General features: G+C 54.3%; 2 protein-coding genes across 4 annotated transcripts in view; both read right to left on the bottom strand.

Annotated features, from left to right (window-relative positions):
• The window catches only part of LOC117287070 (E3 ubiquitin-protein ligase makorin-1-like), an 8654-nt gene extending 8375 nt beyond the window's left edge, over window positions 1–279 (bottom strand). Inside the window, exon 1 of the mRNA XM_033766608.1 lies at window positions 143–279. Within this exon, the coding sequence (XP_033622499.1) occupies window positions 143–279 (137 nt within the window). The remainder of the gene's footprint in view (window positions 1–142) is intronic.
• Window positions 280–5580: 5301 nt separating this feature from the next.
• Ppard (peroxisome proliferator activated receptor delta) overlaps window positions 5581–23335 on the bottom strand; it is a 63717-nt gene continuing 45962 nt past the window's right edge. For 2 of the 3 annotated variants that reach the window (XM_010605331.3, XM_010605333.3), the window contains exons 2-7: window positions 18643–18870; window positions 11689–11843; window positions 10025–10163; window positions 8649–8851; window positions 8066–8516; window positions 5581–7466 (exon numbers count right to left, since the gene is read on the bottom strand). In XM_010605331.3, coding sequence (XP_010603633.1) covers window positions 7219–7466; window positions 8066–8516; window positions 8649–8851; window positions 10025–10163; window positions 11689–11843; window positions 18643–18769 — 1323 coding nt within the window. In that variant the 5' untranslated portion in view covers window positions 18770–18870 and the 3' untranslated portion in view covers window positions 5581–7218. Of the gene's footprint in view, window positions 7467–8065; window positions 8517–8648; window positions 8852–10024; window positions 10164–11688; window positions 11844–18642; window positions 18871–19236; window positions 19257–23335 lie in introns of those variants that run through there. The other variant, XM_010605332.3, reaches the window with a different exon arrangement.

Raw genomic sequence — 23335 nt, 5'->3', positions numbered from 1 at the left:
TGTGCTTGCGAGGCAGGCGGTGGAACCACTGAGCTAAATCCCCAGCCCCCGAAGGGGAATTGTAACTGCAGAGCTACACGGGGGCTCCCACCACCCCAAAGCTGGGGCTGGTGGGAGCAGCAGGAGTGAGTTGGGGGCAAACCTGAACCGGCCGGGCGCTGGGCAGATGAGGGGCTGCTGGAGCACTGGTGTGACTCCTTGGTCTGTGCCTGTGGAGGCCGCCTTGCCATTCTGGTCAAAGGCATTAGAACAGTGTTGATGCACCAGCAGGGCCGCCATGGGAAGTGGCCAGGAGGAGGACGCCCCAAGTCAGGTGGCAGCAAGTTGGCCAATCAGAGAGTCTGCATGCAGAATGGGCAGGTCATTTGGCCAGGGAGGGGCCCTTCGTACGGTCCTCAGGTAGATGCTGGGCATCCCTTCCTGGCACCCAGGGCCTGGCTGGCACTGGGGCTGGCCAGCACTCCAGGTTTTCCACCAAGAAGCCGTGGGACAGGGTGAAGGAGAGTAGGACGTTCTCACCAGAACTCCCCTGCCAGACGGCCAGCTTGGGCTGGGGGAGGACAGGTTCCCAGTGTCCCCCCTCAGTGGCCCTGAGACCAGCACAGTCACTGGAGAGGCCCTGATTGGGTGTTGGTCCTGGCAGGGAGAGGCTGGGCTGTGTTGGAGCACAGGACGCTTGCCTGGGCTGATGATTGAGCACTGCGGGGAGGAGGCCCCGTGAGGGAGCTGTCTGAGAAAAAACAGCTGGCAGTGTGACGTGCGGCTCAGCCTGAGGGCCTGGGCCCGGACAGTGCTCTTCCCACCCTTGGCCTCAGCTTCCTCTGGGCACTATGTGTCTGTGCAGATGGGGCAGTTAGGGAGGACCGTGACCTCCCAGGGCCCTTCCAGCTGGGGATTTTTTTTTTTTTGGTGAGGTGCCAGGATGGAACTCAGGACCTTGTGCTTTTGAGGTAGGTGGCTGCACCACTGAGCTAAATCCTGGGCCTGCGGAACTAGGGATTGAACCCAGCCTTCTCACTGAGCTATCGCCTCTGCCCGATTTTGAGACAGGGTCTTATTAAGTTACTAAGTTGCTGGGGCTGTGCTGGAAAATTTGATCCTCCTGCTTCAGCCTCCCACAGTGCTGGGATTACAAGTATGCACCTTTTGTTTTTCCCCTTTTCATTTTAAAGTTTTGTTTTTTGTTGGTACTGGGAATCAAACTCAGGGCCACTGAGCCAAATCCTGGCTCTCCCTTTCTTTTTTTTTTTGGCACTGGGGTCCTTGCAACTTGTGAGGCAGGCGGTGAAACCACTGCACTAAATCCCTGGCCCTCCCCTTTTCTTTTTGATTCAGGGTCTTGCCATGTTGCCTAGGCTGCCCTTGAACTCACAATCCTCCTGCCTCAGCCTTCCAAGTAACTGGGATTACAGGGATGCACTACTGTACCCAGATTTTATTTCTGCTTTTTTACTTTTTGTAACTGGGGATCGAACTTGGGACCTTGTGCTTGCAAGGCACGCGGCGGAACCACTGAGCTAAATCCCAGGCCTAGATTTTTATTTCTAAGACCACTCATTTCTATTTTACTCTTTGAACTGCACTCTCTCTGTGAGACTCTGCTGCCCTGTGTAGGACATAAGGAGGGAAGTTGAAACCGATCAAATAAGAAAAGGGAGGTTTTAAAATTGACTTTAACAACTTCCTGTGCATCTCAGTAAGTTGAAACACTGGACTGGGAAAGCAATAGTCATAAACATTTTTGTTATGTATCTTCTGCAAATTGTTCTTAAGTTTTTATTTCACTTTATACACTCATGTAAAAGTATATTTTGGGGGGTACTAAGGATTGAACCTAGGTCTTTGTGAATGCCAGGCAAGGACTGTACAAAGGGCCTATGTCCTCAGCCTTTTTTATTTTTTGAGACAGGGTTTCTGAATTGCCCAGGTTGACCTTGAACTTGTGATCCACCTGCCTCAGTCTCCTGAAGCTAAGGTTACAGGATTGGGCACCATGCCAGATTTATATTTTATTTTATTATTATTATTATTTTTTGGTACCAGGGATCGAACTTGGGTCCTTGTACTTGCAAAGCAGGCACCAGAACCACTGAGCTAAATCCCCGGCCCTCAGATTTATATTTTAAATAGTATAAAACATTTATTTCCTATGCAATAGACACTCATTGCATTGCTTTGAAGTTCTGGGTTCTAGTTTCACTGGTGGTTATGCATATTTTCATGAAGGCTTGGTTTTCTCTGTTTCTCTCTCCTGTGGAGCTGGGATGGAACCCAGGGCCCAGTGCTTGCTACTAGGCAAGTGCTTTACACTGGGTTACTTCCCCAGGCCCAGATTTGCTTCTTTGAATTTGCAATCTTGTGGGCATTCTGCACTGCCTGTAGCTGTGGTCTGGAAAGCTTTTGTATTGCTTCTGCCAGGCTTCTCAGAGAGATTACCAGCCGAGAACACTGTTTTTTTTTTTTTAATAAAATTTTAAAAATATTTCAGTGAAGTTTTAGGTTTATAGGATTATCACAAAGTACATAGTATCTTCTAATTCTCATAAGGTCGCTTTCATTTTTTTAGTCTAAATGTTGGATTAGTTTATCCAGGCATCATTAAAAAAGAGACCAAGGATGAAAGACTTTGGTCCTAAGGCTGCAGTAGGGCTCCACCTCTCCTTGGCCGCCTTCCTCTCCTGTGGTGGCACCTGGAGAAGGCAGGTGACTGTGCTTGTCGCGTTGTGTTGACAGGAATGCAGAAGCCGAGTAACACGATGCTACCTCTTTGCAGCAGGAGGAGTCAGGTGACAGCAGTACCCTGGGCCTGAGACTCAGGTGCACCTCCAAACTGAGATGCAGTTACTTGGTGCGTTATACGGTAGTTTTACCTTTTTGTGTCCTTAACAGCAGAGACACAGACTGTTTTTCTTCCCACTCGATAGGAGGGAGATAGGAAAGGATAGGGAGGTGAGAAAATTAACCAAGTAGGACTAGGGAAGTAGCTCAGTGATAACTGTGCTTAGCTTTCCCATGGCCCTGGCTTCCATCCCTCCCACTACCAGAACAAGAAATGGGTAAACTGCAAGAGCCCATATCAACAAGGCTACCAATTTCAGAGAAACCCTTGTGGCTGTCCACCTTGGTATGTCAACTGCATCGCATCAAGAAATGCTCCTGGGTGTGTGGGTGGTCAGAGGTACGATCGTGGGTCTGTATAGGGTCCCTTGCCACTTCCTCTCTGGCACTGTCTCCTGCTGTGCTTCCTGGCTGCCATGAACTGATCGCTTTGCTGTGCCACCCTTTCGCCATGGTGGTCCTGCCTTGGAGCCGGCTCTCCGTGGACTGACCTCGTGAAACTGAGAGCCAAATTAACCATCTCCTCCTTTATGTTGTAGGTGTCAGGTAGTGCACCTCAGTGCCAGAAAGCTCACTGGTCCAAGCATTCCAGTGTCCTCCTCCTCCTTCCCTTTGGTCCCGTTGGGGTGGCTCTCTCCTGGTGGAGACAAACGCACAGGACCTGGCCAAGTTCACAATGCTCTGCCAGCTTTCCGCACAGAGCACAGGCCAATGTCTTCACACTCATTCCTATTTTTGGTACCCGGGACCGTACTCAGGACCTTGAGCTTGCAAGACAGGGGCGGTGCCACTGAGCTAAATCCCCAGTCCTTTTATTATTATTTTTTAAATTGTTTTTTTTTTTGGACAGGGTCCCACTAGGTAGTTGAGACTGACCTGGAACTCACTGTGTAGTCTAGGCTTGTCTCGAACTCACAGTGGTCCTCCTGCCTCAGCCTTCTGAGTTCTGGGATTACAGGTGTGCGCCACCATGCCCGGCCTTTTATTTTTATTTTTTTGGTACCGGGGATGGAACTCAGGACCTTGCACTTGCGAAGCAGGGGGCGGCACCACTGAGCTACATCCCCAGCCTGAGGCAAGTGTTGTCCCTGCTCATCACCTTCACTGTGAGCTTCCTGGGACCCTTGGGGGCTGCTGATGCCACTGGGTGCTGGCTGTGACACCAAACCTTTCCAGCTCTTCCATGCCGCAGGGGCTGGGGGTCTGCAAACTACACTCTCCAGGGTGAGACGAAGCAGCAGACAGTGAGGCAGGAGCCTGGAATGGTGGACACTCCTGGCGGAGGCAGCGGAGCGGGCTCTAGGGTTCCTCCCCGAGCGGCGAGGCTCCAGGGGCAGCCGCGGTGGCTGTGGAGCTCTGGCAGTCGCTGTTGTATGCTGTGCATGGCCTCGGTCCCAGCAGCCGCTTCCCGTCACATCAGCAGGGGGCTTCAGGCTGCTGGGTTTCTGGCGTCAGGGCGCATTCTCCTGCTGGTGGCACCTGGATCATCCATTTCCCACCCAGCCCTGGAGGTGAGTCTGGCCTCCTGTTTCCCCTCTTGATCTGTCCTTTCCGGTTTTTCTCCCCAGTCCTTTCCGTTCTTTCGTAACAATTCCTGCGGTAGACTCCCCATTTGGAAATACTCAGCAGTGTTGTTTTCCTGACTAGGTGAGCACTGCCAGTTAGGTCCTAAGTGTGCCCTGTGGGCTCCTGTGTCAGAGGCTTCGGTCCTCAGCTGGCTACTGAGAGGCGGTGGTTACTTAAGGTGGGGCTTCAAGGGAGATCTTTGGGTCACTGGGAGTGGATCTGCCAAGGAGATGGAACCCAAGGCCTTCACACTGAACTGCTCCCTCAACCTTTTATTTAAAATTTTTATTTATTTATTCACTCATTATTCATTTTACTAGGGATTAAACCCAGGGCCTTCACACCCTTCTTCGACAGGGGCTTGATAAATGGGCTTAACCGGTGATCCTCCTGTCTCAGCCCCTCAGAGTGCTGGGGTCACAGGTCTGCACCATGCCCAGCCTTCCTGTGCTTTTAGACAGGGCCTCACTAAGCTGCTGTCTTCTAGGCTGGGCTTAAACTTGCACTCCTACCTCAGCCTCCTGACTGACGGGACAGATGGGCAGCACCTTGTCAGGCTTTTTCTTTGCTTCCTGGTGAGTGGTTTTGTTCTACCACACACTGCTGCCACAGGCCCAAAGCAACAAGGCCAAATGATCATGAGCTGAAACCTTTTCGCTGGCAAGCCAAAACAATTTTCTCAGGCCTCTTACAGTGATGGGAAGCTGATAAACACACACGCACCCCAATCTCACCTTTTGCCTTGGCCAAACCTGCTGAAACCAGGGGCCGGCTCAACTGCAGCCCTGTGCTGTTAGCCCTGATGAGGTGAAGAGAGCTGCTGTGGGCAGAGGGTGGGGAGACAGCCCTTGGGGCCGTGGCCAGCTGGCTTGGGTTTTTAAGTCCCCCGCAGCACTCTGAGGCTCACTGCCTCCCCCAGGGCCCTTCCGTGGTCCTAGGACCTGTCCATTCCTTCTGCGACGGCGCTGCATTACAACAAGGCCTCTTCAGGGTGTGCACATCCATTCCTTTGTCCAGTCCTCTGCTGGGCAGGATGGCACCTTCTTGTCCTCCACACCCCTCGTAAAGGGGGGCCCAGCAGCAACCACAGTTGCCCGCACCCCAGAGCGCCCTTTGCCCCTCTGTAGTCTCCTGGTTCAGAATAGCATGCATACAGCAGAGTCAGCCACAAGTCTGCTCTTAAATACTTAATTCCCATTTATTTAAAGTTCTGTCAGTCTGTGTACACTATTTATATTAAAAACACAGGAAGCTGGACTCAGCAAAAATATACATTTCAGTATTGGAGATTGTAGAGACACTGAGGTCCACAGCCCTCAGCACAGACAGGGCAGGGTGGTGGGGAGGCATCAGGCGCTGCCCTACTTCACAGCTTTGGCCCAGAGGGCAGCGCCCCAGCACAAAGTCAGCCCAGCCGGGTCAGGAGTAGAGAGGCAAGGGTCTCCTAGTACAGTGGCCCTGGGACACAGGTGACCACCAGGCTGTTGGGGGCAGAGGTGAGGCCTATGCTGTCTTCAGGCTGTTTCCTCCCAGACCCCTTGGGAAGCCCAGGTTCAAATCCTGGCTAATATGTCGTCTTGCTCCGAGGCCTTAGGTGGTCCCTCACCCCCATAGGCCTGGCCAGCCCTCCCGCAGACACTGCATCCCAGGCTGGGCCTTCGCCCCTCCTGAGGTGGCTGGCCTGAGCCACAGGACTAGCTAGCTGCATGGTCCCAGCACCAGAGGCTGTGCAGGGACAGTCTCTAGGGATCAACTAGGGCAGCGGTGGAGGTGCTGGGTGAAAACCCTGCCCATTTGGACCTGCCTGGCACCGGGGACAGCAGGTGCCTGGCACCCACCTCTCAGGGGCAGAGACACGGTAAAGTGATCGCAGTGCAGTGCAGGGTGTGTGTCGGCCAAGTGTCTCCTGCAGGAGAAAGGGGTGGATGTCCTTTCAGCTGTGCTGGGTGGGGAGTGGGCGCTGACAGAGGCCTGCCCCCGACCCCCTGGCCTCTGGCCCCAGGACTCAGAATTAAGTGTGCTGTTCCTTGGAACCAGCGTCTACCTCCCTCCTCTTCAGTGGGGTGCAGGGCCCACCTGGAGGGAAATCTGCCTCCATCCAGACTGGGGTGCAGCCAGCACAGGGGCCACCAGCCACTGTGGTCTAGAAGACTGGTGCCGAAGACAGAAGATGAGGGGTAGGAGGCCGGAAGAGGGTCTTGAGTCTGGAGCCAGCCTTGGACTTGGGCCAGGAAACTGGAGAGGGGACACATCTGGGTCTCACTCAGGAACCCTGCCCACTGTCCTCTGAAGCAGGGACCCAGTGACCACAGGCTGCTGCTGCTGTAGACTAGGCCAAGCTTCCCCCGAGAAGCCAGGCCCAGAGAGCGTAGTGTTTCTTTGGATGGCTCCAGGATTCAGGCTTCAGAAGCTGAAATCGGGCAGAGGCTGAACAAGGGGGCGGGGCCTGGATGTGGGTGGGGCAAAGGCAGGGCGTGGCCTGAAAGGGCGGGGTGAACCAGGTCACTCCTCTCAGAGAAAGGTGGAAAGAGGGTCCTGGTCTAGGCTGCTGGTGAGATAACAGTGTCAGAGGAAAGGCCAGACACGGCACCACAGCACAGGGAGAGGCAGGGAGGACAGGAAGCAAGAGGGGAGGCTGGTGAAGAGGGAAGAGCCTGAGGAGCTGACAAGGCAGGAAGTGAGAGACAAAGAGCAGCTAGAGGAGCAAAGCAGGGGAAGAAAAGGGACAGGGAGCCAGGGCTGCGTGTGTCGGGAGTGTGGGCTGTGCTGAAGACTTGTGGTGGCGCGTGGGGCAGTCCCATGGCTGGGCACGGCTCAGTACATGTCCTTGTAGATCTCCTGCAGCAGTGGGTGCAGCAGGGTCTCGGTCTCGGTCTTCTTGATCCACTGCATCATCTGGGCGTGCTCAGTGACCAGCTGCCGCAGGTCGGCCATCTTCTGCAGCAGCTTGGGGAAGAGGTACTGGGTGTCGGGGTGGTTGACCTGCAGGTGGAACTCGAGGGCGCGCAGGATGGTGTCCTGGATGGCCTCCACCTGAGGCACGTTCATGAGGCCCGGCCGGTCTACGGGGACATGGGACACGCGGTCTCAGAAGGGCAGGGGAGCTCCTGTGCCCCCACCCTGTGACCTGGCCTGGGACAGCCCCAAGCCCTGTCCTTTCAGTGACAGTGCCACTGAGTTCCGGCCTCAGCCCCTCTCTTTAGTGTCCTGCCAAGAGTGCTCTCTTGACCAGGGAGGGGAAAAGGCATCATGGTTAAGAGATTCTGCCTGGGTTTAAATCCTGCCTCTCCCACAGGCTTCCCGGAAGGCCTTGGGAAGTCACCTGGCCTCTCCGGGTTTCAGTGTCCTCATCTATAAAACAGGGATAAAAGAACCTCCAGCCTGGGCCGTTGTGAGGACCAGGTGAGTTGTAGTTATGAAAAAGAACCAGAACAGTGTGTGGCACGAGGTAAGCTCTAGCCACAGCTGCTGAGCAGGCTTGTTATTCAGCTGGAATCTGAAAAGTGCAGGTGAGGTACAGGTTTGTCCACCACCCAAGTAACCCCAAGAACACGATGGAGTTCCCTCCACCTCCGTCTGTGTAAGAGACTGAGCCGATCCTGCAAGGCCTGCAGTGCTGGGGTCACACACGTGCCCCACTGCCTGCCCTGGCCTCGCTCACCTCCGCACAGAATGATCGCTGCGATGAACAGAGCCAGGTCACTGTCGTCGAGTTCCAGGGCATTGAACTTGACAGCAAACTCAAACTTGGGCTCGAGGATGTCACTGAAGGGCTTGCGGAGGCTGCGCAGGAACTCGTGGGTGACAAAGCCACTGCCGTTGGCCACCAGCAGCCCGTCTTTGTTGACGATAGAGGCCAGCATGGCGAAGATGGCCTCGTGCACGCCATACTTGAGCAGGGTCACCTGGTCGTTGAGGAAGAGGCTGCTGAAGTTGGGGATGCTCTTGGCGAACTCGGTGAGCTCGCGCACGGTCTCCACCGTGGTGCACTGGCAGCGGTAGAAGACGTGCACGCTGATCTCCTTGTAGGGCGGCAGGCCGTTTACCAGCTGCTTCCACACCAGGCCCTTCTCCGCCTGCCACAGGGTCTCGATGTCGTGGATCACGAAGGGCTGAAAACCAGGCCCCATCAGAGGCTGGGTCTCGGGGTGCCCCACCCCGCTCCATGCTCCCACACCCCTGCCTGTGCCACGGAGTCAGGGCTTCTGGGGCTGCTGAGGCTGCTGCCAGGCAGCGACACTCACCGCTGTGTGGCTGGACTTGCCGGTGAGGATGCTGCGGGCCTTCTTTTTGGTCATGTTGAAGTTTTTCAGGTAGGCATTGTAGATGTGCTTGGCGAAGGCCTTCAGGTCGGCCAGCTGAGGGTTGTGCTGCTGCTCCTCTCTGGCTGTCAGCCCTGCCACCAGCTTCCTCTTCTCAGCCTCCGGCATCCGACCAAAGCGGATGGCTGCGCAGATGGGCGGGGGACAGTGACAGTGACGGAGGAGCAGGTCAGGGCCAGCACTCTAACCTTCCTGTCTCTCCTCGGGGACATAGGTCAAGGATGGAGACCTAATTTTGACCCTCAGCAGCTCCAAAGTAAGCAGGACAGCACGGGGCCGGCCCCTTGACCTTAGCTCCAGGAGGGCCAGGGCTGGCTCCCTCACAGGGTCCTTAGTTGTCGAGTGACCAGGCCACCTGGCTGGGAGGCGGCACAGCATGGCAAAAGTCAGGCTTTGCTGATGAGGTCTGTGCCTCGGCTCCAGCTGGCACCTCATGCAGTGTAGCTTTGGATGGACCGTCTCACCCTCATACCTTACTGGGTCACTGCAACAATTAAATGAAAGTATTTCCTGGAGCCCCAGCTACTCCAAAAGGCTGAGGTGGGAGGATCGCATGAGCCTGGGAGTTCAAGACCAGCCCAGGCAACAATCCCAAAAAAGCAAAAACAGGATATGAATCTGACTTTTGTTACAAAAAAAGTGAGGAAAGGATTCCCTCAGCCCGAGTCTTCTTAGGAACCCCCTAAGCCTCCAATGGAATGGGGCCAGGGCAGATACAGACTGAGCCGGTAGGGTCAAGCCCCAGGACTGCCAGAGCCCAGACAAAGCCTCAGATGGGGGCTTGGGTCCCACTACCTATGACCATGTGAGACAGCTGGGGCATCACGGGCAAGGTGGCCCCACAGCTGACTACCATGGAGACGTTTAGATAAGAAGCTCCCTGTCCTCTAGGGTCTAACCTAGAGGCACAGAGGGGCCACAGGGCAAGAGCAGGGAAGGCTCAGCCTCCTGGGAGTGCCAGGCTCCAGGCAGCTGACATGTGTGGTAACTTCCTGGCCCCTCCAAACACGGAGAAGGGGACCGTGGCCTTGGCAGTCAGGTCACTCGACACAGGCTGAGTTCCCGCACTTCACACAGGTCTATTCTCAGCTCCCTCTGGCCAGAACAGGGGCCACAGGTGCAGAAAGGGGGTGACTGCCCAGGCCCAGCGCCCTAGGTGGACACTGGTGGCCGGGAAGTGGCAGGTCTTAGGTGCCGAGGCCCAGGGTCCCGGTGAGCGAGGTTAGCAGCCAACGCTCACAGTGCTTTCTGTACGCGGGTGCTCTCCACAGGCACACGCCCGCCCCGCCGGCTCTCACCGTTGTGTGACATGCCCAGGGCCAGGCATTTCTGGAAGCGGCAGTACTGGCACTTGTTGCGGTTCTTCTTCTGGATCTTGCAGCTCCGGTCGCACCTCTCATACTCCAGCTTCATACGGATGGTCCGGCGGAAGAAGCCCTGCGGGACCGAGAGCAGGTGAGCAAAGGCCGGGGGGGGGTGTGCTGCCTGCTGGGCTGTGCCAAGGGCCAGGGGCAGATGGAAAACTGCTGAAACCTGGAAGTAAGAGGCAAAATATTCTGGAAGGGAAAGGAAGAAAGCAAATGAAACCTTTTTTATTTTTTGATGGCACTGAGGGTTAAACCCATGGACACTCTACTATTGAGCTACATCCCTAGTCCTTTTTATTTGTTTTTTTGGTACCGGGGATTGAACTCGGATCCTAGCGCTGGCAAGGTAAGCACCAGAGCCACTGTGCTAAATCCCTGGCCCCCTAGTCCTTTTTATTTTGAGACAGGGTCTCCATAACTTACCTAGGCTGGGTTCAAATTTGTGACCCTCTTGATTCAGCCTCCCTCAGGGTTGGGATCAAAGATGTGCACCATACTCAGCTCACAGATTGTTTCATTAAACCACCATTTACAAAATACACAGAAGCAGGTACATTTATGAATTTATGAAGGGTGAGGGATTTAGTTCAGTGGTTCCACCGCCTGTCCCCGGTACCAAAAAACAAAACAAAAGATACATTTATGAATACATCAAGTTAGTCACAATACAATTTTATGTTACCAAATAGAAGCTTTAAGACTGCTTGGGGCATGGGCAGTAAATGTGGTATATCACTTTAATTATTTCAGAAATTTAGGGCATGGTGGCACACACCTATAACCCTAGCACTTGAGAAGGCTGAGGCAGGAAGACGGTGAATTCAAGACCTGCTGAAGTAGCTTACTAGACTATGTCTCAAAATTATAGCTGGCTGGACCGGGAATTTAGCTCAGTGGTTCCCTGCCTGCCTTGTAAGCATAAGGACCTGAGCTCGATCACCCGGTGCAAAAAAAAAAAATCATAGCTCGCTAGGTAGGGTGAGAATGTAGCTCAGTAGTAGAGTACTCTCGGGTTCCATCCCCAGCACCACATTAAAAGAACAAACAAAAAGGGAGCTTTGTGGAACTGTAAGACAGGGTTTCCCTGCATAGTTCAGGCTGGCCTCAAACACAGCAATCTTGCCTCAGCCTCCTAAGCGCTGAGATTACAAGTGAGTGTCACCACACCCAGCTTGATTTGTAGAGTTTTAATGGCATGCAGGTAGGAGGAAAAACCCAGAAACATCACTGGAAGAAGAAATGCAATGATCTGTTTTTTTCCCCTTCCTCCCAAAGAGCCTCCAAAGGCCTTGAGGCTCGGACCTCAGGAAGACCAGAGCCCAAAGCCCTCCCTTCCTACCTGCCTTCTGAAGTCTGGCCTCCAGGGGGCACTGGCTGGCCTACAACCTTGCAGTGAGTGGCTGGGTCAGCTGGCAGGTGCCCAGCAGGACAGGCCAGCAAAGAAACCTGTCCTCTCCTGCAGAGCCAACAGCTCGGGCTTGGAATGGGCCCAAGGAGATTTCACAGTGGGTTTGCCAGGGCCCTGGCCTGCGGAAGAGAAACCTGGCAGGTTGCTCACTCTGTGACCACAGCCCGAGGGCCTCCACAGTCCGTACCTTGCACCCCTCGCATGCGTGGACACCGTAGTGGAAGCCTGACGCCTTGTCCCCGCACACCCGGCACTCCATGTTGAGGCTGCCGCCCAAGGCCCCGTCACAGCCCATCTGCAGCTGGTCCAGCAGCGAGGGTGGAGAGGCGCCCTGGGGGAGGTCTGTGGACACACGACGGAGGACAGCGTCACTCTGCCAGTCAGGAAGCACCCCGAGCCGTGGCCTGCGGAGAACCGGAGGACCCGCTTCTTCACCTGCCATGTGCAGGTGCCTGCCACAGGACGAGGGCTCCCCGGGCCTTCCTGCACCAGCGTCTGCCAGAGCACAGGGAGTGGGCACGGCTGTGCTCTGGGCGGGGCAGATGGAGCAGAATCTCCAGGTGGTCCTTGGAGGCTGCTCCTTGTGGGCCCGTGGCTGGTGGAGCCGCTCTGTGGGAGTGCAGAGCTGCAGAGCTCTGTGGGGCCACCGACCCCCATCCCAATGTTCCGGGTGCAGATTCTAGAGAGGCCCTAACAAGTCTCGCCAGAACCTCACATTCACTCCCATGAAACTCTGATGTGGGTACAAATAGTGTCAGTATTGGTCACAGTGACAGAGCTACATACTGTTTCCCCAAGTTTTTCTACTCAACGCACAACCATGTGAACCATGGCGTTGGGAGGGAAGATGGGTGGTGTGGCTGCAGCTTTGGGCAGCTGTGCTGTTGTCACAGGACTTCAGTAAGAAGCTGTGCATTTCCCCCAAAACTCAGGAACGAAAGGACGGGGACCTCACTGGGTCAGGCCTCCTGACCCCTACCTCTTGACACCATGGCCTAAATCCCCACTCTCGTGGGATCGAGCGACTTCCTCAGAGGTCAGTGCCGAGTTCTCAGCCAAGAACTGCCAAACAGGAGCACCTGAGACTCCAGCCTGGCCGCAGCAGCTGATCAAGCAGCACTGGCCCCTGCAAAAGGCCCAGCGGGCTGCTCCCCTCCTAGCTGATGAGCTTCATGGGCGACACAAGTTCTAAGTGGCCTGTGCCATCCCAGCACCTCAGCTCCTGTCTTCAGTCATTCAGCGGGGTGTAACTGTCTCCTCAGCTGCCTGTGTCACTATTCACCAGTGCACCTGCTTGTTGGTGGGTGCGCGCCACCATTTGACGTCAGGGCCACAGGGCAGGGCGGGGCACTGCTGTGCAGGTGCTGGACATACACGGGCTCAACAGCTCGGGAGTCAGGTCCTCACGATGCCCCAGGTCCTGGCCTCAGCAGTGCCCTGGAGGCATGAGAACGGGAGCCGTGTGGGAGGCAGCGAGTGAACTTGCCACAGCAGCCCTTTGTGGAGGCCGCTCAGACACGGACGGTCCTGTCGCCTTTGCCCACCGTCTCAGACTCCTGTCCCTCTCCATGTTGCCTCTGGGCCTGACTTCCCAGCCCCACCCCAGTCTCGTCCACAGTGACCAAGCACCTTGGATGAGGCACATCTTTCTTTAGCCCCTCCTCCTCTTCCCTGTGGGCCAGGCGTCTGGCCAATGGGTCACTGGTGGCTTCCTTTTCCGCTCACAGACAGACATCTGCTGAGCACCTGCTGGGTGCAGGGTGAGATGGGACCAGGCCCTGCCCTCAGTCAGCTGAGGGAGGAAACTAGCTCACAAGGGGGAGGGGGCGGGAAGGGGCAGGGGCAGGGACAGTGACTGCTCCCCTCTCTGGGGTAAAGGTGAGGACCCCAGCTGACTTCCAGGAGCTCAGGATGGGCAGGCACAGTAGGTGGGAACAGCTCAAAGCCCATCTCCACTGCGTCCCAGGTGGTGGTCCTGAGCTCAAGGCCAAGTGTCCTGGGCTGGGCCGCTGGGCCTCAGTGTCCTCTCCTGCACAGTGGAGATGAGAGCACATTGTGGAGAGTCCAGGGGAGAAGTGCGGAGTTAATGCAGAGGAGGTTTTTGGAGCGGGATGTGCTACACGTAGAGACCAGCTACTGGGCCAGCGCCTACTGCAGAGCCGTGGTCTGCAGTCCCCACACTCTCGCAGGGCCCATACCCTCGACAGGGGGTCCCGGGCACCACCGCTCTCCCCTCACCTCTCCTGCCTGCTGCAGTCCCTGGCTGGGAGGGCTCTGAGCCCACGATGCCCAAGCTCTGGCAGTGAATGGACACAGTAACTGGGGAGCGGCATGGGCCTTGGTGAGGACCCCTGCTCACTTAGGCTGAGACTTGGAGGAGTGGGGGTGGGCGGGGCAGGCCAGGTGTACACCGAGGGTGGCTTGATCAAGAAGTGCTGCGAATCAGGGACCCGGAATGATGTGGCCCGTGGGTGGATTTTCTAAAAGTAAAGCTTCTGTTCCTTCTTGTTGACCACTCAGCTTAAGGGTTCATGTCCAAATCGTCACATCCTCCCCCAAACACTGAGGGCAGGACTCGCCCCACTCTAGGAACCAGGTTCTCAAGATTGCCCCGTTCTAGAACCTCTTGGTCAGAGATGGGGCAGGGGCGGCTGGGATGCTGAGAGGGCCTCGTCCATGGGGGAGCTCCTGCCTGCACCCCCAGGTCTGGGGTGCTGTGCATGTGGGAGTGTGGCTCTCAGGTGCTCTCCAAAGGCCCAGTGTTGAAGCCCACAAGCCATGGTGATACTGGGGACCGTGGAACTTTTGGGAGGTGGGGCCTCGCCGGGGGAAGTTAGGTCACAGGGGCGTGTAACCTTGCCCCTCTTCTCTCTCGTCAGGTGCCAGGAAGCCAGCAGCTCTCTCCACTGAGCACCCTGTGTGATATGTTGCCACAGGACCAGAAGCAACAGAGCCAAGTGACTGCAGCCTGAACCTCCAAAATTGTGAGCCAAACAAACCTTTCCTCTTCTAAACTTAATTATCTCAGGTATTTCGTCACAGTGTGGAACACTAACAGTCCTCCCATGTGCCCCTGCCTGCCTCTCCCAGCAGGGGAAGGGGAAGAGCCCACATCTGTCAGGCCCCTCAGTCCAAACGTGGCAGTGTCTTTGTCACCTGCCTCACACTGAATGGGATGGAACCTATGCCTGACTCAGTGTGCGCCAGGCCGGCGCGTTATTGAGCATGTCATACCTGTCGGACTCACACTCTTCAGGTGGGGTGCTTCATCCCTACTTTACAGGTAAGCAAATGGGTTCAGAAGGTCAGCAACAAGCTCGTGGTGTGATGGTTTTATGTGTCCACTTGGCTGGGCCGGCGTACCCAATTTTTGCTTCAAGCACCAGTCTGGATTTTGCCATGAAGGTATTTGTGAAGATGTGGTTAACAGGTAGGTTAGACTGGGGGTTACCTTTCATAATGTGAGCGGGCCTCATCCAACAGGTGAAGACTTTACAAAGGAGACTGGTCCCCTACAGACAGGGGGGAACCCGACTCCACGTGGCCTGTGGGTCTGAGTGGGGACACAACTTCCCTGGGCCTCCAGCCTGCCCTGTAGGAGCCGGATGGCTCACCCCATGGCCGTGGGAACTAAGTCCGTAAACCACACTCCGTTCTCCACACGCAGCCCCCGACTGCTCTGCTGTCTTGGAGAACCCCAAGACACCAGCAGAATGGGGGTCAAAACCTAGACCATGCAACTCCTGGAGCTGGGCTCTTGTCCACTGCACCCGCAACCACTACCCACGTGTTCATACCGCAGAGCACGACACTGTCATTATCAACAACTGGGCTGCTGAGGACGATATCAGGTCACGGGCCAATGTTCGCACTCTGTAAACAGCAGCCCTGACACTCCAGGGGGAAATATCAGTTTCGCCATCTTTGATTACAAGTTCGGCAAACAGACACTGTTGACCTTTTCCCCCTACACATTGTGTGCAGCTCAGCTCTCCTGCGCATCCGTCTGGAATCCAGTCTCACACCGGAGTGTGAGGGTCACCAGGGGCGGCCAGCCTTCTGTTTACTTTGCTGGCAGAGCCTACAGGCAAATAGCACCCATTAACTCCTGAAGTCAGAGTGAATTCTGCCGGCCCCGGAGGTGGGTACAGAGGAGCCCCTGCCTCTGCTGCCCCGTCTGCTGGGACTGTGGGCGCCCTGTCCCGTTGCCCGGCACTGTGCCTGGCCCTATCTGAACACCCCCCAGCACCTGCTGAGTGAGAGGGGTGCTGAGGGCAGGTGGAAGGACACTGTATCTTCCTCTTCCTCACTGAAGCAAGAGGTAGAAGGATGGGAGTGCATGTGGGCCTGGCTACGGACGGCCCGTTCCTACCCAGCCTGGAATGAGCTCCTGGCATCTCAGTTTCCTCACTGCTGCAAGCTAATGGCAAGGCCTGTCCTGCCAGCCTCACAGGCTGAGGATGCTTCATGGTGCCAAGTTCAGTACCAGGGTGCAGAGTAGGTACAGAATGGCAAAGATTTTGTGGTGTTTCTTTTCCCTGATTATTTGGGATTGAATTTAGGGGTTTCACACTGAGCTATATCTCCAGCCCTTTTTAAAAAATTTGAGACAGGGTTTTGCTAAGTTGTTAAGTTGCCCAGGCTGCGTTCAAACTTGCAATCCTCCTGCCTTGGCCCCCCACAGTGCTAGATTACAGGTGTGCACCACAGCTGGCTTGTCTGGGGTTCCTCATGGGTTCCTGAGGGAGCTCTGGGGTCAATGTCACAGACCCCTGGGGGCACAGCAGGGAGCCAGTAGGTCATTTGCGCCATTTCTTCTCACCTTGCTGAGCCTATGATGATGAGAAGACTGAGACGGAGGGGTGAAAGTAACAGTGAGGAGCATGGCTCATGTCAAAGCCCTCCTGCCCCCAACAGAGGAAGAAGCCCTGTATCTCCAGGACCCCTCACCTGCCAGCTCCCTTTAAAAAACGCTAATCAGTTTATTTTAACCTTCGGAAGACAAGCAGCACAAGTGCTTTTACAGTGAGGAAAGCACTGCAGCCTCGCTGAGAAAGGTACACAACATCTCAGGACAGGCCTCCACCCGGGGCTCCGCTCGCCTGAGCCCACCAACCCCGCCTTGTGGCACCTTCTGAGATACCCAGGGATTCTTACCCAAGAGGTTCCTACTCTGTCAGGAACTCTTTCCCTCCAAGTGCGTCCGGAACTACTTTATCTCTTTTAATGACCGCAGTGTGTGCAGGGGAGGCTTCCTAACCAGTTCCCCGCAGAAGGGGCCTTCCCCTTTCTGCTAAACACACGGCAGGGACTTTTCTATGCCAAGGGAGCAAGTATTTACACAGGACACTTTCCTAGAGGGCACTGTTTGGCCACCTTTTGGGACTGCAGCCCTCACCTCCTGGCCAGAGGTGACCACGGTCCCCTCAACGTGGCAGCTAAGTGACATCTCATCTTAAAATGCCTTCTCTGACCACCGGTGGGACTGAAAATGTTTTCTGCTTTCTGACTACTTACACTTGTCGGACTGTGATCTGCCTTGCCTGTTGATTGCCTCGTAGAGTCCGTGGGAACTCTGTATGTATTGTGACTTTAACACACAGTGACTCCTGTTTCCGTTACCTAGCAGGAAGTCCTCCTACCTCCACCTCCTCTCGCATGTTCAGCAGAGCCCATGTAGCAATACATGGATGACACCATGTGGCTGGCTCGGCAGATTTGCTGCAGACATTTCCCCATGGCCTAGATCCCACCAGCAAAGCTGCCCAAGACGCCACAGTCACACCTACCTCGCTGACTTTGCTTCCAGCCACTACATATGAACACGACTTGGGTATGTGGCACGGTCCCGACTAGGAGCATGTAGAAAACTGAGGACAGGACACGTCCGTATGCCCAGGCCCACACACAGGCCCGGCCGTGAGGTCACAAATCCCATGCCCTGCTTTTCCTTGCATTACCCTGACATCCCTGGCTCATAGTCCCTGTGTCTTCCCTCTGCTTTCTGGCCCACGTTCAGAATGGCACGTGCCCGCTGAGTGAATTCTCACTTCTGGGGAGCCTTTACTCTCTCCTAAGACCGGTCACCAAAGTCATCCAGCCACCAGGTGACACACAGTGTGGACTACTTTGGGCCTGGGGGTGCTGCCTACGGTTTCACCTCACACCATGCCACTTCCGGGGTCTGGAAGACTGACAGATGGACAGCTCTCCCTTCACCCAGCCTATGCCGTGCCCTGAAGAGGAAGAACCATGCTTTCCAGGTTCAAGGCCGTGTGGCTCAAAGATGCAGCCTGTCTCAGGTGTGGGCCTGGCAGGAGCCTGCTCTACCTCCACAGCCCGCGTCTGCAGGGCTGCCTGTTCAGCTGCAAACAGCAGCAAGATCGGGTGACGGGGGGTACTCCCTCAGGCCTCAGTACCCTTGAAGGAGGGGAGTGAGGGTCAGTGGGGTGCGCAGCTCCTACCCAGCAGGAGGGAGGCTGGCGGAAAGTGGGTGGGGACATGAGCAGCATGTTCTGGGTGTCCCTCAGGTGGACATGGCTGATGGCGAAGACGGAGACGGAGACGGTCGTTCACATCTCACTGCCAGGGGTAAGCAGGAGAACCAACAAGTGGGACATGGGAAGCTGAACTGTTTGGCTGCCAGGAGCAGCACTGATTACAGCTGTCCCTTCCCATGTTTAGCACTCAGGCCTGCTCACAATCTGGGCAACTCTGCTCACTCTAATTAGCACCAGATTAACAGGGTCCGTGTTTCCACCGAGGCACTGTTAATGCTGATGGCCTCGAAAAATGAGAACCAAGTCCTGTCATGTAAAGGTACAAGATCCCAATAACGAATGTAACTGTACTGTATGCCTAAAATGTACCAATAAACTCAATAAAAAGAAAAAAAAATGCTGATGGGCCTCGGATGCTGGGTGGCAGCAGCAGCGGGGTAATGAGAGTGACATGCATTACACACGCCTCTCTCTTAGTTCTTACAAACCCAGGGCCACATCGCCTACCATCCCTGCCTGCTTTCCCGACAGAAGGGACAGAGTTGGCGCTCTGGCGAGGTGGGAGCCCAGGCTGGCTGGCTCCGGGCTTTGCCCTTGCTCTGCTGCTCCGCACCCGGCACGATGCTCTGCCCCCTCCTCACCTGTGTAGCTGCTGGAGGGAAGTGCAGGCTCTGGTCCCCCATTGAGCTCTGGGGCCCCTTCGGCCTCTGCCACTTCCTCTTTCTCCTCTTCCCAGACCTCAGGGGTCTCCTCCTGTGGCTGCTCCATGGCTGATCTCCCCTCGGCGCCACGCCTGCAGGCCTGGTCATAGCTCTGGCATCATCTGCGTCTGTGCGCAGATGGACCTCTACAGTGCTGTTCCCGCTGGCCTGGGCAGAGGGAAGATAGGAAGGTGTTAGGGGAGGTGGTGACAAGGCTGTCGAGAGTGGCAGGAGAGGGGCAGGCTGGAGGGCCACTGTCATGGAAGCAGCTCTCTCCAGCTTCTTCCTCAGTCCCCGATGGTACATGAGTCACCTGCCCTACCAGCCTTGTCCACCGGCCTCCGCGGGAGGTTGGTGGGGTTGACAGCAGTGGTCATTAACACACTGGGTGACCCAGGGCGCCCCTTCCTGCCCCTCTGCAGTGTCTGCTGTCTGAGTCCCTGGAGCTTGTCGGAATGACTTGGGAGTTTCCCAACTCTCCAGCCCCCTGGCAATCCCAATATGAATTCCTCCCCTCCCAATCCCCATGCTGACCCTAGACTCAGGACACAAATCACTGCTTTCTTGCAGGGTGGGTCCATCCTTCCAGCGCTGGGGTGTGAGGCAAAAACACCAACTCTTGCTGTGCCTGGCTCCTGCTCACAGCCCTGCAACCAGGCCCTTGGTAGGGGACGTGAGAGGTGACCCATGACCCCTTACCCAGGGGAGGCAGCGCCAGCCATGAGCAAGTCAAGCCCCACCCACCAATGCCTTGGGCAGAGGCACTGTGGTGGGGAAGAGCCAGCCAGGAGGGACAGCCCCACAGCCACGTGGCCTGGGAAGGAGCAGGGGAGGGACGACCTGCTGTAGGATCCTTCTTCCTCCTCCTCCAGGGACCCATGCCTATCGCCTCACTCCCTGGCGCCAGAACCTGGGGCTGACTGGAGGCTTTCTGTCTGGGTGCTACGGCGGGGTCAACAACTTGGCTGCACCCTGGAATCGTGGAGACCTTAAAAAAAAATATATGAATGTCTAGCCAGGTGTGGTGGTGCAAGCCTAAAAACCCAGCCCTCTGGGGGGCTGAGGCAGGATGATGGAAAGTTAGAGTCCAGTCTGGGCAACTTAGAGAGACTTAGCAAAACCCTTTCTCAAAATAAAAAAATTTAAAAAGGAGTGAGGATACAGCTCAATGCCAAGGCCTTGGGTTCGATCTCACTGGGGGGAGGGAGAGAACTTAAAATATCTGTATCTAGGGCTGGGGGTTTAGCTCAGTGGTTCTGGTGCCTGCCTTGAAATCGCAAGGACCCCAGTTTGATCCCCGGTACCAAAAAATTTGTATCTATATGGATACCTCAGTTGAGATTCCAATCTGAGTGATTTAAGGAGCAGAGTGGGTGCTGAGATTTTTACTTTTTAATTCCCCTGGCAACTGTAAGGTGCAGTCAAGCTTGGGAACCACAGCATAGCAACTTTGCTGGGTAGTAAGTGGCTCCCCACGACACATCTAACCCCAGTCCTCGCCTGGACCCCCAGCAACCTCTTCCCAGCTCTCCTACAGACAGCCTGGACACTCTGCCTGCAGTCTAAGAGGCCAGGGGCAGGGGATCTGCACTTTTGGGAAGCGTTCTTGTTGACGTGACAGCCACAGGAAGGGAGAGGTCCCTGCAGGACAGAGCAGCTTGTCAAGGGAAGAAAAAGGAAGAGGCGGGATCCCCGGGCCAGCCACGCATCTCAGAGCCCCTGCAGGAGCTGTGCAGGGGTGACAGCCATCTCAGATGCTGTGGAGGTGCAGGGCGACCAAGTGACACACAGCTGGTGACTGTGAGGTCATCAGAGCCCCTGCGAGACAAGAGCTGAGAGGGAGACCTGGGCTGGAAGAGTAGTAGAGGCAAGAAGGTGGGACAGCAAGAAGACGGTGAGACTAATGTGGGCTAAACACGACAGGAAAACGCAAGTACAAGAAGATACTAGCCGGGGAAGGTGGTGGGGCCACAAAGGGAGGGAGGAGTGGAGGAGAGTCAAGAAAGCTGTGCACGGACAGTTTTCTTTTTCTGGAGTACTGGGGAAGGAACCTGGTGCCTTGGCATTCTAGGCAATCCCTCCGCCCCTGCCCAGAAGCTGTGGACAGAGGAGCAGACAGTGGAGAAACACAGGGTGGACTCAGGGGAAGCTGAGCAGGAGGAGAGGTGCGAAGGCAACAGCTGAGGGACACAGGAGGAAGAAAACACAGTAGCACAGGGCGGGGAAGCCACACAGAATGGCCCGGCCTTTGAGTTAATAAAGCAGCAGGGACCATGTCTTCTCTGAGTCTGGATAGAATCAAAGAAGCTGCTTGCCTGTGCTTTGGCAAACAGGGCAGGGAGCGAGCTGGAGAGGAATACAAAGAATCAGGTAAATCTATGGTAATTAAGATGGAAGGGCACCGGCACGTGAACCATCAGTGAGAATAGGGAGAGGCGGTAAATACAACAGATGCAGACACAGGGGCAACTTCAACACGTTATAAAAAGACGCAGCTCAGACACAAGGGAAAGACAGACTTTTCAATAAAAGGCACCGACTAGTCTCAGAGAAATTAAGCTGGATTCCCCCCTTATGTTTCACATCTTAAACCAAGACAAGATCTAAATGCATCAACTATTTAAAGTTCAAACAAACAAGAAGTTGTATAAAAATATGAATAAAAATAGTCTTGGGGCAGGGGATTTAGCTCAGCGGTTCTGCTACCTGCTTTGCAAGCACAAAGACCCAAGTTCGATCCCTGGTACCAAAAAAAAAAAAAAAAAAAAAAAAAAAAAAGCTAAGCAAGCACAACACTAAACCCATTCAGCTGTTTATGGAAACAGACTATGGATAGAAAAGTTAACAATTTTGATTGGGTAAAAAAAATACAAACTTTCTGCAAAGTTCGTAACTTTTTAAGTATAAAACCATTTTAAGAAGAAACCCCAGGTAATACGCTGAGAAAAATATTTACAACTTTCACCAGACAAAAGGCTAATTTCCCTAAAACAGTTCATAAAAGTTAATAAGTAGAAGATTAGCAATCCGAGAGAAAAATGGGCCCTGATAAGAAAATAAAATTTACAGAAAAGTTTCTGTTGGTGGTAGTTTTTTGACACAGGGTCTTGCTGTGTAGCGCAGGCTGGCTTCCAACTCTGGACCTTCCTGCATCAGCCTCCCCATACTGGGACTCCAAGTGCCCTCTACCACACATTTGGCTTTCAAGCATACAGTAAGGGCCAGGGATTTAGCTCAGTGGTTCTGGAGCCTGCCTTGTAAACACAAGGACCTGAGTTCAATCCCCGGTTTAAAAAAAAAAAAAAAAAAAAAAAAAAAGCATACGGTAAGATACTCAGGATTAGAATGAAAACAACATGGAAACACCTTCCTTACAATTAAAACACGCTAACCTGCTAGGGATGTAGCTTGGCACGTCCCTGGGTTCCATCCCAAGTATTATAAACAAAACAAAACACAACACTGACCATGCAAACACTGACATAGAGCATGAGGGAAACACATCCTTGGCAGAGAGCCCAGCGTGGTGGCACACACTTGTAATCCCAGCACTCGGGAGGCTGAGGCAGGAGGATCCTGTGAGTTCAAGACCAGCCTGGGCTGCATAGTGAGTTCCAGGTCAGTCTGAACTACATAGTGAGACCCTGTCTCAAAAAACAAACAAAAACAACAACAAAAAAATCCTTGGCAGAAAGGTAAACAGGTGTAGCCTCTAGAGAGGGTGACTTGGCCAGGCTACCTAAGTAAGTGCATCTACTCTGTGATCCATTTCTAAAATGATGAAAGCAACGCTTTAGGGTTATCTGTTACAGAATCATTTGACTGGTAAGGGGTGGGGAAGAAGCTAAGTGTCCATTATTAAACAAATTGTGTATGGAAACGTGGAATTCCATGCAGCCACAGACAAAAAAGTACATGGGCTGCTAAGGATGTGTCTCTATTATTAATTATAAGTGAACAGAACAATTTGCAGAATGAAGCAAAGAGCTAAGGATAAGTAAAGCTGTATCTGCTTCGATCTGTGTAAAACACAGCCCACAAAGACAGGGGTGCTGGCTCTCGGGGAGGGGCCGAGTGTCTGGGACACTCCGGAGAGAGGATTTTTACTGTATCTGTTGAACCTTTTAAATGTGGAGCTACACAGGTGTTACTCTTTCTAAAAAACAATTTAAACTGGAGTAAAATAAGGCGAAACTTACAAAGAAGGTGGAAGACAAGAGGGCATGATCACCATTCAGGAGCTCGAGTTGTAGCTTTTACAAGCCATCTGGAGGCGCTGGCCAGCTTTCCACTACAGGTTGGTCAAGTGCTCAGGAGAGTCAAGTAACCACTAAGACACCATACATACAGGCACCTCCCAATTATGGTAGTGCAGGATGGGAAAGCACAACGTCTCACAGATAAGGAGGGAACAGAACTATACACAACAGGGGATCCAGGAGGACTGGGTCCTGCAGTGGAAAAACTACTATGTTCTGCACTGCCCGTTTGTCCAGGGCCTGCCTCGGTACCAGCGTTCAGTTACATGAGATGTCACTGAAAGGGGAAGCTGGGTGAAGGATCTGTGCAACTCTAAGTTCTCTAAACTTTTCTATAACAGATCTGTCTTTTTTAAAGCTATATATATATATAT

This window comes from Fukomys damarensis, unplaced genomic scaffold (assembly GCF_012274545.1).
Source record: "Fukomys damarensis isolate Sample0158 unplaced genomic scaffold, DMR_v1.0_HiC HiC_scaffold_20, whole genome shotgun sequence".
In the NCBI taxonomy this organism is placed as follows: Eukaryota; Metazoa; Chordata; class Mammalia; order Rodentia; family Bathyergidae; genus Fukomys; species Fukomys damarensis.
This window is presented reverse-complemented; position numbering and strand designations above follow the sequence as displayed.